Source organism: Carlito syrichta, unplaced genomic scaffold (assembly GCF_000164805.1).
Source record: "Carlito syrichta isolate Samal-C Ts95f unplaced genomic scaffold, Tarsius_syrichta-2.0.1 Scaffold315850, whole genome shotgun sequence".
Lineage (NCBI taxonomy): Eukaryota > Metazoa > Chordata > Mammalia > Primates > Tarsiidae > Carlito > Carlito syrichta.
In genome coordinates this window covers 202,267-222,924 of record NW_007259946.1, presented here as the reverse complement: position 1 = coordinate 222,924, position 20,658 = coordinate 202,267, and the positions used below count along the sequence as shown (strand labels likewise).

General features: G+C 42.7%; 1 protein-coding gene across 2 annotated transcripts in view; it reads right to left on the bottom strand.

Annotated features, from left to right (window-relative positions):
• The window catches only part of VPS13D (vacuolar protein sorting 13 homolog D), a 255,403-nt gene that overhangs the window by 226,331 nt on the left and 8,414 nt on the right, over window positions 1-20,658 (bottom strand). For both annotated transcript variants that reach the window (XM_021706673.1, XM_008073459.2), the window contains exons 3-12: window positions 17,370-17,560; window positions 17,189-17,269; window positions 13,022-13,138; window positions 8,818-8,922; window positions 6,868-7,038; window positions 6,327-6,427; window positions 5,005-5,173; window positions 3,195-3,296; window positions 2,834-3,035; window positions 1,197-1,376 (exon numbers count right to left, since the gene is read on the bottom strand). In XM_021706673.1, coding sequence (XP_021562348.1) covers window positions 1,197-1,376; window positions 2,834-3,035; window positions 3,195-3,296; window positions 5,005-5,173; window positions 6,327-6,427; window positions 6,868-7,038; window positions 8,818-8,922; window positions 13,022-13,138; window positions 17,189-17,269; window positions 17,370-17,560 — 1,419 coding nt within the window. The remainder of the gene's footprint in view (window positions 1-1,196; window positions 1,377-2,833; window positions 3,036-3,194; window positions 3,297-5,004; window positions 5,174-6,326; window positions 6,428-6,867; window positions 7,039-8,817; window positions 8,923-13,021; window positions 13,139-17,188; window positions 17,270-17,369; window positions 17,561-20,658) is intronic.

Here is a 20,658-nt window from a genome sequence, read left to right as displayed (position 1 = left end):
GGTGTTCATTTATATACAACTCAAAGTCACAAAAATGAGTCAAATACCATACAGGTGATTCTCATTATTCATGAATTCCATATTTGTACATTTGCCTACTCACTAAAATTTATTTGTAACCCCAAAACCTGTAAGTGTGGCGCTTTCTTAGTCATTCAGACACTCACAGAGTGGCAAAAATTTCATATCACCTGATGTGCGCGTTCCCAACTGAGTTCAAGCAGGGGAATACCCTGCCTTCTTGTTTCAGCCTTCATGCTAGAAATAAGTAGCCCTTTTGTGGCCTCCAATTCAGAGCCACATTTTTCATACTTTTGTGCCTTTTGTTTGTGATTTCACTGTTTAAAACAACCCCCAAGTACAATGCTGAAGTGTGATCTGATGCTTCTAAGTGGGAGAAGACTGTGATGTGCCTTATAAAGGTGATATGTATATTGGAGAAGCATCATTCAGGCATGCGTCATAGTGCTGTAGGCCATGAGTTCAATGCTGATGTATCAACAACACATATGCTCCTTGACTTACGATGGGGTTATGTCCTTATAAACTCCCCGTTAGTTGAAAATATCCTAAGTGGAAAATGCATTTCATACACCTAAACCTACTAAACATCACAGCTTAGCCTAGTCTACCTTAGATGTGCTCAGAACATTTACATCAGCCTACAGTTGAGTAAAATCATCTGGCAACACAGCACCCTGAAGAATGTCAGTTTTTCACCCTCATGACCACATGGCCGACAGGGAGCCACAGTCACTGCTGCTGTCCAGCATGGCAAGAGGGTATCATATCACACCACATATCGCTAGCCAGGAAAAGACCAAAATTCAAAATCCCAAGTATAGTTTCTACTGAATTTGTATTACTTTTGCACTATCACAAAGTTAAAAAATTGTAACTAACACTATTACGACTCAGGGATCATCTAAATGTGTACACATTTTTTTTAAATAAAATGTCTGAATAAAGACACACATTTAAAAAATAAGATTATGTTTCAGTCATTTGACAAATACTATGACCAGAACCTCCCATGAACCTAACCCTGTATTTCCCCTTGGAGCAGGTCCATATGAGCTAATTCAGTTTTTGCTGCAACTTTCTATATTGTTACTCCTGCAGACAATGAGAACCAACTGGATGAACACTGGCACCTGGAGAGACAACAGTTACAGGTGGTTCTTTGGGAGTCATACCTGAAAACTCAAGCTGCATAAAAGCACTTTCATTTGTCTGAGGAGTTCCTTGTTCCTTGTGTAACAAAGTCACTGTACCTCGCTGCAACTGCAAATTCAGCTTGGCAAAGACATGATCTCGCTTTGTGTATGTGTTCATACACGAGGCATCTGCAGTGGGGTCAAAAAACTCCTCAGTGCCTAAATGGTAGAGGAGAAGACTTTAAGAAAGAACATGAGAGAATAAAAAAAGTACAAGCATGCACACTGTCACAGTCATGATGATATTATTTAACTTTATTTCCCTTTCTCAAGGAAGAACTCCAAAGCCATGGGTGACTGTTTTATTTCCTAATGTAAAACAACCCTTGGCCGGGCTCAGTGTTTCACACCTGTAATCCCAGCACTTTGGGAGGCAGAGGCAAGAGGATTGCCTGAGCCCTGGGGTTCGAGACCAGCCTGGGCAACTTGGAGAGAGCTTGAGACCTCATCTCTTAAAAAAAAAAAGAAAGAGAGAGAGAGAGAGACAAAATAATGCTTTTATCAACCTATTATCAAAACAGGAAGAATAAGATTCGTGAAGAGCCGGGGTCAGTGGCTCAGTCTGTAATCCCGCACCTTTGGGAGGCTGAGGTGAATGGATTGCCTGAGCCCGCGGGTTTGAGACCCGCCTGGGCAACTTGGCGAGACCTCATCTCTACAATAAATCAAAAATTAGCCAGGCGTGGTAGTGCGCGCCTGTAGTTCCAGCTACTCGGAAGGCTGAGGTCGAGGCTGCGGTGGCCAGGAGCGGCCACTGCACTCCAGTCTGGGCGACAGAGTGAGACTCCAACTCAAAAAAAAAAAAGATTTGTGAAGAAGTACAGTACTAAGCAGCACTGCCCAATACAGGACAATGGTGCCTATCAGTACTGGGCACTACAGTGGCCATTTGGGGCACACATGACTAATGTGGCTAGTGCAATTGAGAAACTGAATTTTTACTTTTAGTTAATTGTAATTAAATTTAAATTTAAATAGCCATTTATGGCCATGGCACCATATAGGTCAGTACAGCCTCCAAAGAGAGTCTAGTAGTCATGTTTCAGGGTTTGAACTCGGCCGGGTACGGTGGCTCACATCTATAATCCCAGCACTTTGGGATGCCAAGATGAGAGGATTGCCTGAGCCTACGGGTTCAAGACCAGCCTGGGCAATTTAGTGAGACTTCATCTCTACAACAAATCAAGAAAAATTAGCCAGGCGTGATGGCACATGCCTGTAGATTTAGCTACTTGGAAGGATGAGGCAGAAGGATCGCCTGAGCCCAGCAGGTTGAGGTTGTAGTGGCCATGAGCGTGCATTACACTCCAGCCTGGGCGACAGAGCAAGACATTGTACTTGGGGGCTGTTTTTTGACTCAAAAAAAAAAAAATTGAACTTGTTCAAATTTAGTTCTCTTACAATCTCTGCCATGCAGCTCTATCTAAAACTGCACTGATTTTCACACTTAGCAACAAAAAGAGAATCTCCCAGAACATTTCTTCTCTCAACCTCTGTGAACATGAAACAAACTTTTCCAAATACCTACTTTTGTTAAATTTGGAAAATACGATGAGCAATTGCACAAATAACAAACCAATCTTTATAACAGAAGTGAAGGCCAGCTCCCACCGTACCCAGGATCTCTTCAGGAATCCACTGCTCATGCTGCTCTGCTGACAGTCCCTCAGCCACCTTCCCTTCTGGGCTTTGCTGCCCGTACCAGCCACCCCATCCAGGAAACCAGGAATGAAGATACTGCAGCATCCCGCTGCCTCCACCAGGCTTTGGGTCTCCAGGAGAGTCACCGGGAGAGTCGAGTTGAGGTTCTCGTAGACTCTGTGTCAATCACAAGTGAGCAAATATAAACCCCAAAGATCAAGGCTAGCTGTGATATGCCTCCAACTGCTGCTTGTCGCCCACAGAAGCACAGGCACATCTAAACGGCAGCACTCAGAATGTGCTGGGTCTGAACAAATCTTGTAAAGGATTTCTTACCTCTGCTAGTTCTTCTTGTTTGTGAAATCGATCATGAACCAGTTCTCGCAAAATCTTCAATTCCTCAAAACTCTGTTCCTCTTCAATCCGACACATTTCCTCCTGATTGGGTGAAAACAAAAGCCAACAAACATAAAAACAAATAGTAGAAGTCTAGAGAAGCTGGACACCCTTACAAACCACTGTAAGCACAGGAAAAGAACTTAGCTGGTCCCCAACATTTCCACTGAAGGCAAAAAAACAAGATAACGAATTCCATGATTGCTGTTCCTGGTTTAAACAGTTTTCTGTATAATTCGATAGATTTTACTTGGTCTCAATAACATCACTAACAATTCTCCAGAAACTGAGCTCTATGAAAGAAGGAAGGAAAAAACCATCACTAACAAGTCTCACAGTTTCAGAGACTAATGGTAAGGAGGTAGGGACAAAGAGCAGCAGTACTCAGTTCTGTGCGAGCCACTGAACCCTACGCACTGCTGCAGGACCCACACTGCATAGCACTCATGCTGCTAAAAAGGGCTTTCCACATTCACTTGGAAGTGCGAAGGTGGCAGGCCAGCTGTTACTACTTCCGAAAATTTTTTGCTCCGCATAGAAGATTAGCAAGGATGTGGTCATTTTCACTAAAAAGGAAAGTAGAATGAGTTATCCTAAATGGCTTCTTATACCCCAGTGTTAAGAAAAAGAAGATTATAACCTAACCTTGAATTGCACCTCACAACTTTAAAAGAAAAAAATTAAAAGAAAAAATTTTAATTAAAAATTTTTTAAATTGTTTTAAAAAGAAATAAAAAGCAAAAGAAGATTATACATGTTTACTTGCTCATCTCCACTGTAATTTAGATTTTTCTCTCCCTCCATGTCTTTGCCTGCGCCTTTAAGAAAACCATCCAAACAAAATGTCTGGTTGATTCCATCCTTTTTAAAGGGTTCCTATGTCAGTTATCATGTGTGACACTAATGAGAAAAGCATTTACAACATGAGTGAGCCCCAGCCTCGGGGTACCAGCAGGAGGGGTGAGAACCCCTAGGGACTTAGCTCTGCCTTTTGTCACCACATATGGGTGCTGAAGGGAGAAGAAGATTCCTTTTTGCTTAGAAGCATGTATTAAAGAAATGGTTAGTGAAGAGACAGTACCTGAGCCAAAATCTTAGAAATGTTCTAAATTGCTATTTCAAAAACCAAAAGAAATCAAGGAACAAAGCAGTCCCTGCTACTTTTCCCTGGGAGATGGCTAGTAGACGGGTATAAAAGGGGTGGGATTCTATGCAGGACTCCAGGGATGGTGGTCCCAAGGGTCTCTGGCCTACAGTTAACTAAAACATGAGCTTGCCTTCACCAACTACTTCACCCACTTCCTTCACCAACTACTTCACCCACTTCTGCCTAGCCTTGAGACCAGCAAAAAAGTACAAGGTTAATCAAGTTAACCTGACTACAGAAAATGTAGGTCAAAGTTTATAGAGATTAGTTATGGGCTTGGAAGGGAAAGAATTAGGACTAGGATCAGGCTCTGAAGAGAGGTAGGTGACTGCATGAGAAGACTCTCTGGAGGGGTGTGGGCACAAATGTGTGCCAGGACCTCGGCCATCTTTTCTTCCTCCTACCCCAAAGCCCAGGTCTCCTCAGGCAGCAGAGGACAGAGAATGCTTCTGGCTAAGTTCCCACCCTACTAAGATCAACATTATTCTGTCAAATTATGCCCCTTAGCCAGAGACTTCATGGCTTCACAGATCCCATTTTCTTCAGTCTTCGAGAACATTCTCAGCCTCAGAATGAACACAAGAAACACAAGAGTTCGCTCACCTTGTCATCTGCAGACAGCATGCCTCCTTTTAACTTGGTGAAATATTTGTCAGTATAAGATATAGCATCGTGGGCACGGCGCAACACAAAGTCCCAGGTGCAGCGTTTCCTCTGCTCTCTGATCTCATGCAAGTTAGCATTCAAAGCGAAATACCACCAGTCTCGGCAACTGGAACAGTCCAAAGCAATGTAATTACTTCTTACAACAAAAGCAACTAAAATGCTATCAATCCAGGACAATTCACAAAACACCACTCCTCTTCTGAGACATCTTTTCCCCTCTCAGTCACCAGCTTATGTCTCGAGCTTATCTGAAGTCTAATCTAAACCCAATATGTGAAGAAAATAAATCTGTTGCCAAAGAATATCAAATAATAAATCCCCGACTTTTTTTTTTCCTTATTTTTTGTCAGTCTCACTCTGTTGCCCAGGCTGGAGTGTAATGGCAGGATCATGGCCACCGCAGCCTCAACCTGCTGGGCTCAAGTGATCCTTCTGCCTCAGTCTTCCAAGTAGTTGAAACTACAGGCACCTACCACCACAGCCAGTTAATTTTTAATTTACTGTAGTGACAAAGTCTTGCCAAGTTGCCCAGACTGGTCTCGAACCCCTGGACTCAGGCAATCCCCTTGCCTTGACCTCCCAAAATGCTGGTATTACAGACATGAGCCACCACACTTGGCTAAATCCCCAACTTGTAGATCAATAATATAATACTCAACTGGTTTGAATTACCCATGTTATCAGTCTCCTCCACTGAGAGAAAATCAAGTGCTGACTGTAGGATAAATACCACCTTGAGATAACTACCAAGGATTTGATTACTAAAGATTTTTAATTAGATACATCCAACTTAGGACACAGAAATCTTTAAAAAGTTTGAATCCATCAGACTGGTCAACTTTATCACTGCAACATGAAAATAGGATTAGTTTCGTTATGGAAGTTGGAGAGTGTGCTATGCAAACGCTGACCAAACAACCTGGGAAAAAAGACAGGGAAGTAGGTTTCAAAAATATTGCCAAGTCTTACTACACACTAGATTCCACCAGAATAACATCAGTCTACTTGCTAAATGAGATTGAGGATCTTCTGCATTTCACGACACTCAATCTATGAATAAACCTGCAACACCATATAAATATCCAGTAAGAATATTAACAACAATAATCCACAGTAATGGCATTTCAAGGACTGGAAAAATCAATTGCACTTTTATCTCCAACCATGAGTAAAGGACGGTGAGGCGTGTTTCTGATCTATGTACACACAAAGGACATGCTATAAAACACATTTCATATGCAAAACTTAGAAGTCCTTACTTCTTGGACACCGCTACCTTGGGTTTCCACTTCTGGAACTTCACCTGCCTCTCCTTTCGTTCCAGCTCTTTGAGGAATTCCATGATTTGACGGTATTGCAGCTTTTTATTAGAGGTTAAGAGACATTCAGTTAGATTTGCTTCTTTTACTTAGGTAAGATTTATATCTAACAAGAACAATTCATATTAGTCAATTCACTGAACTGAAGCCCAGTGAAAACTGAAAGACTAAAGCAACCACATCAAGTGGCATATCTCTCTGAACATTGACAGTTAAGGATTCACATTTACTGTACCTCTTGTACCCTTTGCTCAGCTCTTAAAACCATCAAATCCAAACTAACCTGAGATCAACCCAATTCAGATAGATGACAGTTCGTGGGTTCTATACCTAACACAATTTTGGTATGGAGGGACATCGTTTCACACGTACTTTCTTTCCTGCTGAGGACACTTTTAAATATCAAGACCTTCCCATCAACATCCCTCCTTCACCCTCACTTGTCGGTGAGCATGCAAGCAACTGGAAAGCAAGAGCACACCTGCGACAGTGTCAAGGGAATGGTCTCCAGCTGAATGTCACATTCAATACGGGGACTGTGCCGAGAGCGCAGAGGCTCCTTGGAGCAGTTTCTCTTCAGAAGAGCAGATGCACACACAGGCTCCAGGATGTAGTGATGACTGCGAGGCTCCATACTCCCAGCCATGGCCTCCTGCGTGTCATAAGAACAACTGTTCTGTAGACACTCTTTTACAACGTCAGGGTCTTATGACAAACAGTGGAACTCAGCCATAGGCTATGTCGTAATAGCACATGTCTGTGGGATCAAGCTACATGTTGGCATGATACCTAATCTACAGTATGTTACAGTCAAATCCAAAAACACTAGGAAACTGGGCTCTCATGCTCTCTAGTATTTTTTAACTTTTCTTTATATTTCTTAACAGGTGATACCTTCAAATGGTTCAAAATCTTAAAGGCAAAAAGAGATGAACTCTGTCTTTCCTTTCTCTTCCCCAGCTGCCCACTTACCCTCCCCAGAGGTAACCAAAAATACCAGCTTCTCATGTCCCCCAGAGGCATTCTGTACATATTCAGGCAAAGTCATAGTTTTCTGTTTTTACCTTAAAACTGAGACTATTACATATTCTTCATAAAAATCTTTACCTGGCCGGGCTCGGTGGCTCAGCCTGTAATCCCGCACTTTGGGAGGCTGAGGTGAGTGGATTGCCTGAGCCCACGGGTTCGAGACCCGCCTGGGCAACTTGGTGAGACCACATCTCTACAATAAATCAAAAAATTAGCCAGGTGTGGTAGCATGTGCCTGTAGTTCCAGCTACTTGGAAGGCGGAAGCGGAAGGATTGCCAGAGCCCAGCAGGTCGAGGCTGCAGTGGCCAGGACCGGCCACTGCACTCCAGTCTGAGCGACTGAGTGAGACTCCAACTCAAAAAAAAAAAAAAAAATCTTTACCTGTATTTTTTATGGCTGCATACTGTGCTGTTGTATGGATGCAGTTATTTAATCAAATTAGCAAAACAAAAACCATCCTGTACAATAGCAAGCAAGCCAAGGATAACCTTGGGTGGGGGAAAAATAGTAATTTTCCCCATTTTACTTTCACTTCCCACAATTTCCTTATAAAACGATTAAACTGAGTTTTTTTTTTTTAATCCTACACAAACAGTAACACTTTTTTTTTTGAGTCAGGGTCTCACTCTGTCGCCTAAGCACAATGGCATGATCACAACTCACTGCAGCTTCAACTTCCTAGGCTCAGGCAATTCTTCCACCTCAGCCTCTTGAGTAGCTGGGATAACAGGTGCACATCACCATGCCTGGCTAATTTGATTTTTTTGTAGAGACAAGGTCTTGCCATGTTGCCCAGTCTGGTCTTAAACTCCTGGGCTCAAGCAATTCTCCCACCTTGGCCTCCCAAAGTGTCAGTATTACAGGTGTGAGTCACAGCACCTGGCAGTAATACTTTATATCCAGTGATTCATGACTTTCTAAGCAACTATTAAGGGAATGCCACCAAAGGTAAAGTTTCAACATAAACGCAGGAAGAAAGCTCCTCTTTAAGAATCAGATCTGGTGCTTTGTCCATTTAAAATCTGGATGCCTAGTGCATGGTAGCTAAGAGAATGGACAAGTACTGTATGCTACATGCAAGTAGTGGATTACCATGCAGTAGTCAGAAGCAGTGAATTAAAAGTACAAACAGCAACACCTGAAAAACATAGCTTTAAAGAAAAAAACTAAAACGAAACCTATTCTTTAGCATAAGTTTAAAACATACACAAAACACTGTATATTGTTCAAAGTTACATACATAACAAGTACCTCAGGCAAACACACTTGAGAGCAACTGCCTTTGGCAGAAGAATGGGGATGGGAAGGGGACTCAGATATCACGGGACAAGCCTCCATGGCAGCAATCCACACCATTTTCCTTCAGAGTTGCCCTGCAGCAAAGTCCTCCTGGAATCATACCTGTAGTTCCACCTGAGGCAAATCCCCCAACAAGGTGCAATCCGCATCCCAGTAGATGCTAAACTCTGCTACATCTAATTGCTTTTTCCGCATTAGTTTCTGTACCTGAGGTAAGAAAGAAAAAGAAAACAGGATGACTGTCTTTATTCATGAACGTACTCATTCATTCAACAAACCATTTGTGAAGATCACGCATCAGGCACTTTGTGAGATGACAGAGACACAGAGCAGTTAGAGCACAGTTCCACTCTTAGAGTTGAAAATCTCGCTCACTGGAGACATGAACATGCAAATAAACCATTTTAACTACACAGAAGGAAGAGAGGAAGAATCTGTAAGATGTTACAAGCAAACAAAAAAGAAACATCACTGTGCGGGTAAGTGTTGAAAGATGTACATGTTTCAGACAAACAGTTGGGCAGGAGGAAAGGATTAGGTCAGCCACTCAGCCATCCTCAGTATCCGCAGGGACTGGTTCCAGGACTCCCAAAATAAAAAAATCTGCGATGCTTAAGTCCCTTATAAAATGGAGCAGCATTTGCATATAACCTATGCATATCCTCACAGATACTTTAAATCACCTCTAGATTACTTATAATACCTAATTCAATGCAAATGCTATGTACATAGTCATACTAAATTGGTTTTTTAATTTTTTTTTTCTATTGTTGTGTTGTTGCTTTTTTTTTTTTGCTTGAGTGGATTTTTTGAATTCTCAATCCTCAGTTGATTGAATCCACAGATACAGAACTGGAGGATACAGTGGGCAGAATGCACAAAAGGCCAGGTATGTTCAGGTGACAGTGACTACATCTGTGTAACTGCAACACTATACATGAGGGGCAGGGGCAGTATTGGCACCTGTGTGCTGATACATGTTTGAAGTAGAGAGTTAGTGAAAGCTGAGAAAAGTACCTTGGAATACTACTAGGTACACAGGGTTGAACAGTGTCCTATCCTCCTAAAAAAATTTGTTATCTGGCTGGGCACAGTAGCTCATGCCTATAATCCCAGCACTTTAGGAGGCCAAGGTGAGAGGATTACCTGAGCCCACAGGTTCGAGACCAGCCTGGGCAACTTGGTGAGACCTCATCTCTACAATAAATAAATTTTTTTTTAAAATTAGCTGGGCGTGGTGGTGCGTGCTTGTAGTTCCAGCTACTTGGAAGACTGAGGCAGAAGGATCACCTGAGCCCAGCCAGTTGAGGCCTGCGGTGACCGTGAGCATGCCACTACACTCCAGACTGGGTGACAGAGTGAGAGTCTCCAAACTCAAAAAAAAAATTCATATTCACCCAGAAGTCATGAATGGGACCTTATGTGAAAACGGGGTCTCTGTAGATGTAATCAAGTTAAAATAAAGTCATAATGGATTTGTAGAGGTCTAATGAAAAGACACACGGGAGGGAGCCATGTGAATATGGAGGCAGAGACTGGGTGATGCTTCTACAAGCCAAAGAACCCCAAAGACTCCCAGCAATTCTGGCTTCTAGCAAGGAGGGAGGCATGGGGCAGTCTCTCCCCCAGAGTCCCAGAAGGAACCAAACCTGCCAGCCCCTCGATTCCAGACTTCTAGCTTTCAGAACCAAAGAATACATGTCTGCTGTTTTAAGCCACCCGGTTTGTGGCAATGTGTTGCAGCAGTCTCAGAAAACGAACACACTAGGAAAGGAAGTTTATGCCATACTAAGATGTTTGGACTTCATACTTTAAGTGACAGGGAGTCACTAAAGGCTTGGACATAGGCAAGGCAGGTGCCATGATAGGTGTAGATTTTAGAAGCAGAAGTCTGGCAACAATGTAAAGCAGGACTATTCCCCAGTATGCCAGAAAAAATGAGTCATGAATGTCATGTATGAGCAAACTTTGGGATCAAGTTACATTTTAGAAACATTTGGTTACTCTGAGCTAGCCACTTCCCACCCCAAGCAGATACTTTAAATCATCTCTAGATTACTTATAATACCTAATTCAAAGCAAATACTATGCAGCCATAGCATTTACCCCATGGACTGTACAAACGTCCATGGAAAAGACAGGGAAGCCTTAGTACAGAAGGAATCAAAAGATCCTGGGGGACCACAGAACAGGATATTTCACCAGCCCAGGCAAAAGCTAACAAGATCGCCAAGGATGACAATTGCATGAGGATATAGAGGAAGAGCCACATTTGGGATGTTTTGCAGGACAAATAAGCAGAACACTGGGACCAAATGGATATGGAAGGTGAAGCTTAAGAAGTGAAGTGAAAGACGAACACACGGCTTCTGGAGATGATGTAGTTGATGAGGGCATACTGGGAGGCAGGGGCAGCATACTTCTGCAAGGGCCAGAAAGCAAATAGGCCAGGCTCCGCAGGTCTCATGGGCACTGCTCGAACTACAGTTTTTGTACCACTGCAGCACAAAAGCAGCATCAGAAAATACTAAGGCGTAAGCGGGGCTGTGATACAAAAAACTTTCATTTACAAAAATAGACGGGACTGGATCTGACCACAGACTATCGTTTACCAACCCCAGATTTAGGGCTGGTAGGGTTGGGTTCAAGACCTAGCTCCACCTGTCACTTTATCTCTTGCACTTTAGTGTCCTCAGCTGTAATATGAAGATAACAGTAGTGGTGCAATCATGTAAAGTACTAAGAGCAGTGCCTGACATGTGAAGGGCTCAAAAGCTGTTAGTGGTTGGTTTTAACATTCAATAATATGTTAGGGAATAAAGAAAAACTTGTTTGGGGTGCAAAACGGGCAGACAGAACATAATGGAATCATTCTGGTTACGACAAGCTGTGGTGTAATATGAAATATATTTGGTCTTTGTCCCTGGATCCTAACATAAAGCTCCTAAAACCTTTGGAAGTTCCCAGTAAGAGGTCTTTTGTTATTCATAATGAGTTTATGCTAATGAAGTGACTTAGGATCGGGCTCCTCCCCAGAAAGACCAAGTAATCAGAGGGTGGGAGCTTTCAACCCCACTTACCAGCTTCTGGGTGGTGGCTGGAGATTAAGCTGCATAAAAACTTTTGAGCAATAAGATGTGATAAATTCCCAGGATGCTGCACAGGAGGCTGGCTGCCCCTCTTCAACTCAATGTTCACCTGCATCCTTCATAATGTTCTTTATAATAAACCAATAAATGTAAGTAAAGTGGTTCCCTGAGTTCTGTGATTCATCCTAGCAAATTATGGAACCTGAGGAGGTAGTTGTGGAAACTCTGACTTCTAGTCACAGGCAAAGTCACAACCTGGCATCTCAAATGGGGGGCAGTCATGTGGGGCTGAGTCATTAGCCTGTGGATGTTTGACAGAGAACTGCCTGGTATGTGGGGAAAAGCCCCACACATCTGGTGTTGAAAGTGTTGTGAAAAAAGTGTAGAGAAGTAGAGTGAGTTTTACCAGACAAGCCTAAAATACCACAAAGGTGGCCCATAAGTCATTTATAAACCATAAACTTAGCCGGGCTCGGTGGCTCAGCCTGTAATCCCACGCCTTGGGAGGCTGAGGTGAGTGAACTGCCTGAGCCCGCAGGTTCGAGACTCGCCTGGGCAACTTGGCGAGACCTCATCTCTACAATAAATCAAAAATTAGCCGGGCATGGTAGCACGCGCCTGTAGTTCCAGCTACTTGGAAGGCTGAGGCGGAAGGATCACCGGAGACCAGCAGGTTGAGGTTGCGGTGGCCACGAGTGGCCACTGCACTCCAGTCTGGGCAACAGAGTGAGACTCCAACTCAAAAAAAAAAACCATATACATGAAGGTGAAAGAGAGGCAGAGAATGGAGTTCAGATATGACACTATCAGCAAGCATTACCAGGGGGAACTGCAACCATGAAACACGTGATTTGACCCAGAGCATGCACACAGCATGAGAAGAAAATCACTGATGAAGTCCTTTCTGCACCTCCATTTCTTCACGTATGAAATAAAAGCGATATTCATAATTTAAAATATTGATTTAAAAAAAGAGAGAAAAACTAAAAAGAAAAAAAAAAGAAATAAAAGCGATATAACCAAAGGTCAGAGAAAATTACCTGTCTCCTTATTTCAGCAGATTAGATTTGTTGCAAACAGACAAGAGACATGCAGACCGATCATAGAATGTAGTGGAAAAGAATGTAGCTCATTTACATAACACAAATTGACAAGAAGCAGAGTCTCAAATTCCTAGAACCCTGCCTTCTTGGCTTTTCATCCTAAGTCATACTCACAGGCTCATTCACAGCATTTTGCATGGATACATTCTTAATGCAGATGCCAAATGCAAAAGGATGGGAAGGGTTAGTGATACCATCTTCAAAGCGTAAATGGACATCTTGAATTTTTAACTGCAAACAGGAAAAGAAAAAACGTTTAGATAACTATTGTAGGTGGACTACTACAGGAAAGGGTCAAGCTACCCTTGAGTCACTGAAGTCAACTACAGCAGGCATTTTATACAAACATGTCACACACATATCCAATATTCTGTCAGTTCCTAAGAGAGTTATAATCACAAACTGCACATAAATGACATTTCTTTGTGATTAGTTTTATCAAGAGCTATAATATTCTCATTAAATCATTTCAGAAGATACCTTAAGAAGCAATTAAAGAGAGTAACACCATTATATCCAGATAATTGTTTCTTCTGCTTTGTGACCTTAACCTTGCCTCTGTGTCCTAGCATCTAGGCCCAGCAACATTGGCGAGGCACATAAACTTTGCAAGTGTGTACACGTGTATATAAATCATTTCCACTTGTCCATCCATGTACATGTGCTACAGAAAAAACACTTTGCTTCAATGAAGTAAAATTAATAACAAAGTAAAAAGGCAATCCACAAAACTGTTTGTAAATCTGATAAGGGACTTATATCTGGAATATATAATGAACTCTTATAACTCAACAAAAGACAAACTGACTATTAAAATGGGCAAACGTGGCTGGGCTCGGTGGCTCAGCCTGTAATCCTAGCAACTTTGGGAGGCCGAGGCAAGTGGATTGCCTGAACCCAAGGGTTCGAGACCAGCCCAGGCAACTTGGTGAGACCTCGTCTCTACAATAAATAAATAAATAATTAGCTGGGCATGGTAGTGTGTGCCTATAGTTCTGGCTACTTGGAAGACTGAGGCGGAAGGATCACTGGAGCCCAGCAGAGCGACACTGGGGTGGCCATAAGTGTGCCACAGCACTCCAGCCTGGGCTACAGAGTGAGACTCCAACTCGAAAAAATAAAATAAAACAGGCAAAGGATAAGAATAGACATGGCTAGTAAAAGTGGCTAGGAAATAATATGGACAAATGGCTAGTAAAAATATAAACAGACACTCAACATCATCAGCCATTAAGAAAATGAAAACCAGACAGGCTCGGTGGCTCAGCCTGTAATCCTGCGCCTTTGGGAGGCTGAGGTGAGTGGATTGCCTGAGCCCACGGGTTCGAGACCCACCTGGGCAACTTGGCGAGACCTCATCTCTACAATAAATCAAAATGAGCCGGGTGAGGTAGCACACGCCTGTAGTTCCAGCTACTTGGACGGCTGAGGCGGAAGGATCGCTGGAGCCCAGCAGGTCGAGGCTGCGGTGGCCGGGAGCAACCACTGCACTCCAGTCTGGGTGACAGAGTGAGACTCCAACTCAAAAAAAAAAAAAGAAAGAAAGAAAGAAAATTAAAACCAAAAAAAGCACCAGGTGCAGTGGCTCACGCCTATCATCCCAACACTTTGGGAGGTGGAGGCAAGAAGACTGCCTGAGCCCACAGGTTCAAGACCAACCTGGGCAACTCAGTGAGACCCTGTCTCTCCAATAAATCCAAAAATTAGCCCAGTGACGTGGTGGCACACGACTGTGAACTCAGCTACCTGGGAGGTAAAAGGATCACCTGAGCCTGGCAGGTCTAGGCTGTGGTGGCCATGAACAGTATGCCACTGCACTCCAGCCTGGGTGACAGAGTGAGACTCTGACTCAAAAAAAAAAACTCACTGTGAGATGATCACTTCACATCCACTATTATGGCTATTACTAAGAAGCAGATAATAGGCCAGGCGCAGTGGCTCAAGCCTGTAATCCCAGCACTTTGGGAGGCCAAGGCGAGAGGATTGCCTGAGCCCAAAGTTCGAGGCCAGCCTGGGCAACTTGACGATAAATCAAAAAATTAGCCAGGCATGGTAGCACAGGCCTGTAGTTCCAGCTAATTGGAAGGCTGAGGCAGAAGGATTGTAGTGGCAGTGAATGTGCCACTGCACTCCAATCTGGGCGACAGAGTGAGAGTCTGACTCAAAAAATTAAAAAAAAAAAAAACAAGATAATAGCAAATGTTGATGAGGATGCAGAGAAACTGCAATACTCATACATTGTTTGTGAAATTGCAAAATAGTACAGCCTCTTTGGAGAACAGTTTGCACATCCAGGCTGAGTCCAACCTCGAACTTCTGGGCTCACACAATCCTCTTGTCTCAGCCTCCAGCACAGCTGGGATTACAGGCACATGCCACCAGTTCTGGTAATGACTACTAATTTGGGGTATGGGTTTCTTTCTGAGATAATTAGAGTGTTCTGCAATTATACAGTGGACCATGCACAACTTTGCAAATATACTAAAAATCACAAGATTGTAAACTTTAAAAGGGTAAATTTTCTGGTATAAGAACTATATATTGGCCGGGCATGGTAGCTTATGCCTGTAATACCAGTACTTTGGGAGGCAGAGGCAAGAGGATTGCTTAAGTCCATGGGTTCAAGACTAGCCTGGGCAACATAGTGATACCTCGTCTCTATAATAAATCAAAAAAAATTAGTCGTGCATGGTGGCGCACACCTATAGTTCCAGGTACTAGGAAGACTAAAGTGGAAGAATTGCCTGAACCCAGCAGTTCAAGACTGCAGTGGTCATGAGCACGCCACTACACTCCAGCCTAGGTGACAGAGTGAGACTCCGACTCAAAAAAGAACTATATATCAATAAAACTGGTGTTAAAGCTAAAATAACATTAAAATGACTATTTTTAAAAAATAAATGGCAGTAAAAAAAAACCTGAAACAGAATTCAAAGTAGTCACCTCAAATATGCCAATCTTTTTGTCAAAGTTATGAAAATTATGAAACCAGTAATCTCAGACCCTGTTTTTATGGGACATGGCATCCCTTGAACACATTTGGCCTGTGCCACCTTGCCACTGCAAGAAAATCCTAGAGGTAATAAGTATAGACTAACTCTTATGGCATTCATGAAAATTAATGTGGACCCTTACATAGTTTTTGAGGATAGAACAAAATTGTAACTGAAATAAAAGCACAGCCAATAGCCCCAATAACTGTAACTCATCAAACTGCCACCAGATACATCAGTGAGAGGTTAAATATCTTAGTGAGCTGTTCACAATTCACTTTGTAATCAACTAGACAACATATATCCAACCTCTCTCATTTTACAGATGATGAAACTGAAGCCGGGCTCGGTGGCTCAGCCCGTAATCCCGCGCCTGTGGGAGGCTGAGGTGAGTGGATTGCCTGAGACCATGGGTTCGAGACCTGCCTGGACAACTTGGTGAGACCTCATCTCTACAATAAATCAAAAATTAGCCTGGCGTGGTAGCGCACGCCTGTAGTTCCAGCTACTTGGAAGGCTGAGGCAGAAGGATCACCGGAGGCCAGCAGGTCGAGGCTGCAGTGGCCAGGAGCAGCCACTGCACTCCAGTCTGGGTGACAGAGTGAGACTCCAACTCAAAAAAAAAAAAAAAAAGAAACTGAGATCAGAGAGGTTAAAGAATTTGCCCTGAAACTATATAATCATCAAAGTTCAAGTAACCTGGGGCTCAATCCTCCTTCCTAATAGATACATTCTTTAGCAAATGGGATTCCAATATTCAAAAGAGCAAAAAGAAAGTGCAGGACAGGCACAGTGGCTCACACCTATAATCCCAGCACTTTGGGAGGCCAGTGCAGAAGGCTCACTAGAGGCCAGCAGTTCAAGACCAGCCTGAACTGCCCACAGCCTGGGCAGCCTATAATATATTCCATCTTGAACATACCCATCACAAACTGGAATATAGGGAACAGTGCACTGGCACTCTCTCAATAAAGAATTCTGGTATTTTTAAAATATTAAACTTTTTAAAAAGGAAATATAATAAGTGAAATGGAAAAGAAATGAATACCTTGAACATTCACTACTCACAGCAGCTGAAACAAGAAAACCTGAGTTAGCCACAGAGCCCAGAACTTATCTTTCAGGTTTTCCCTTTGGCACAGTCTACAAAAGGACACACCTGACCAGCCAGCCCTACGTACGCCCCGGATCAGTTAACCCACAAGACATAAGTGCTAAGAAGTGAAGCACACTTATGCCCAAGAAATCCCTTTTGCATTTATACTTTATAAAAGTCAACAGGACTTACTTCAATGTTCTCCACAATTCTCGTGACAACGGAGGCGGTAACTGAATACCAGTAGGACTCCCCTTTCTGCTGACAGTCATTCTACAAAGGAAAGAGCCAATGTTAGCAGAATCGAGTGCTTCTGCCCATCTCATGAGCGCCCCCACAGATTCCCTTATGACTGAGAGGATCTCTGCCTTGCCTTCCACTTCTCCTCCAGGGCTTGAAGTAGTGCTTTCTTGCGTTCCCTTTCCAACAACTTCTCCCTTTCATCATTGAAATCCTGTATTTTTTCCGGAGCTCCAATTAAATGAAGGCTGGAGATGGAGATCACCCATGGGTCCACATGAGGGCGATAAAAGGGGATCTGAAGGGTCACTTTCCCAATGAAGCCTGGAAGAAGAAGGAAAGTCTTGTTCAGTGTCTGTACACATTTTTTATTCTTTCTACTTCTCTGTATTTTTCCAGTTTTATTTAAAGAGCATGTATTACTGTTACCATTTATGTTTTAATTTTAAAATACAGGCAGCAGGCTCCTAACAAGTGTTAGCAGGCCGTGATCTGTAAGAATGAGGCATAATGAATTAGAAGCTAGAGAAAGTTCAAGGAGGTTTTATCAGATCAAAAGCAACAGCTCTCCTATGTAAGCTACCTCTTTCCCAACTGCACCACATCTTACACTTCTTTGGGTGTCTTTCTTCCCTTCACACCTGCGTAAGCCCATGGACACCAAGAGCATTTCTTATTAATAGGTTGGTAAGCACTTGTTGGGAGTCATTTGACCTACAACATATCCGATCTTGAACATACTCATCACAAACCAGAATATAGGGAACAGTGCATTGGCACTCTCTCAGTAAAGAATTCTGATTCTTCATGAGAACGTGGGCTGATGAGAAGCTATGCCTTGGCAGAACTGTGATACTAATTTCCCAAGTTTGTCTATTTCTATCCAAGTCTCCTAGAATACAAGTTTTCTTTTTTTTTCTGAGTTGGAGTCTCACTCTGTTGCCCAGAATGGAGTGCAGTGGCCGCTCCCGGCCACAGCAGCCACAGCAGCCTCGACCTGCGATCCTTCCACCTCAGCCTTTTAAGTAGCCGGAATTACAGGCATGCGCTACCACGCCCGGCTGATTTTTTGATTTATTGTAGAGATGAGGTCTCGCTGCCCAGGCAAGTCTTGAACCCGCAGTCTCAGGTAATCCACTCACCTCAATCTCCCAAAGGCACAGGATTACAGGCTGAGCCACCAAGCCCAGCACAAGTTTTCTTTAAATGCAGTGTATAGCTGGGTGCAGTGGCTCACACCTGCATTCCCACTTTGGGAGGCAGAGGTGAGAGAATTACCTTAGCCCCAGTCCAGGGGTTCAAGGCCAACCTGGGCAACTTGGCAAGACCCTGTCTCTACAATAAATAAATAAATAAAAATTAGCGAGACATGGTGACATACACCTATGGTTCCAGCTACTTGAAAGGCTAAGGAGGAAGGATTGCCTGAGTCCAACTGGTGAAGGCTGCAGTGGCCATGAGCATGCCACTACACTCCTGCCTAGGTAATAGAGTGAGACTCTGACTCAAAAACAAACAAAAAAACAGTAAATGCAGTTTATAGGAGACAAGTTATATCACTCTGGGACTAACACATAAGGACCTCTAAACTGTCTTAATAGGTCTCTCAACAATCCACACAGCCAAACTAATATTCTACCTATGAAAGTAGCGCATGTGTAATTATAACCCTTTAAGATCTAGAATTCTCCTTCTACCATGTGAGGACACAGCTAGGGGGTGCAATTTATGAACCTGAAAGAGTGCCTTCACCAGGCATCAAATCTGCCAGCACCTTGAACTTAGACTTCCTAGCCTCCAGAAGTGTGAGAAATAAATTTCTATTGGCTGTAAAAAAGAAAAAAAAATCTAGAATTCACATTTGACTGACTGATCTGTTATATTTAAGATAAAAGAATATCATTAACAATGTCTTTTTTTTATTTAATAGAGAAAGGGTCTCACTGTGTTCCCCAGGCACTGTGTTCCCCAGGATGGTCTTGAACTCCTGGGCTCAAGTAGTCCTCCCGCCTCAGTCTCCCAAAGTGTTGGGATTACAGGCATGAGCCACCAAAGCAACCTAACAATGACATTTTTAATGACAACACCAGATGATCAACTGTGTAATCCAGGAATAAATTAAAAAATTTAGCTAGGCATGGTAGCATGTGCATAGTCTTAGTTACTCAGGAGACTAATGCAGGAAGACTGCTTGAGCCCTGCAGTGAGCTATGATCATACCACTGTACTTCCAGTCTGAGTGACAGAGCAAGACCCTACCTATAAAATATAATAATAATAAAATAAATAAATAAAAATTTTACAACAAAGGAAATAAATTTGAATTTTACTTGGAAAAATGAAAATAATTTTGTATATTTAATGCAATGTAGATTATAACTAAAATCATATGTCAATTTTCACAACAAATAATGTAGTAATTAGTGCACAGGTGCAATTCTAACCTAACTTAAATAGGGGAAAATGCATAACATTCTGATAGTTACATAACAACCAAATATAACTTTTGTTACATTTTATGAAATTTTGGAAAAAGTAGGGTAACTTTTGCATATTTTTTATATTAAAAGCATGAAAAGGGCCGGACTCAGTGGTTCAGCCTGTAATCTCAGCACTTTGGGAGACTGAGCCAAGTGAATTATCTGAGCCCACAGGTTCAACATCAGCCCAGGCAACTTGGCGAGACCTCGTCTCTACAATAAATCAAAAATTAGTTGAGGCGTGGTAGTATGTGCCTATAGTTCCAGTTACTTGAAAGGCTGAGGCAGAAGAATTGCCAGGGCCCAGCAGGTCGACACTGGGGTGGCCATGAATGTACCACTGCACTCCAGTCTGGGCAATGGCGTGAGACTCTAACTCAAAAAAAAAGTATGAACAGGGCCAAAACTTCAACTTTTCCCAAGAGCCTCTCTAAATCCTTTGCTATTCACATAATTCTCTGTTCATATCTACGGTGTCATGATTCTCCAGGGTTTTTTGCAGATTCTAGATTGTCAGTGCCTTGCTTGGGTTTCTGGTACTTCACTAGCAATGCATTTGCATTGTACTTGCATTTTATTGTAATAGAAGCACTCAGAATAAGGCAAAGACTGACATCAACAGGCCATCTGATGAGGGACTAATTGTATAAGGGTCATTCACTAGTTGACTATTTTTATTCTGTGACAATTCTTATTTCCTTACCCAACCTAGTACCTGCAGTATGCCTATACTAACTGCTAACACATCCTGAGTGTGCCTGGCATTGTTCTGAGTAATTTTAATGTATTAACTCATGTATTCCTCTAACAATCCTATGATATAGGTGCTAGTATCACTGCATCATAAAGATAAAGAAGCACACAGGGTGGTTAAGAAACTTGACCAGCTGGGCTCGGTGGCTCAGCCTGTATTCCCGCGCCTTTGGGAGGCTGAGGTGAGTG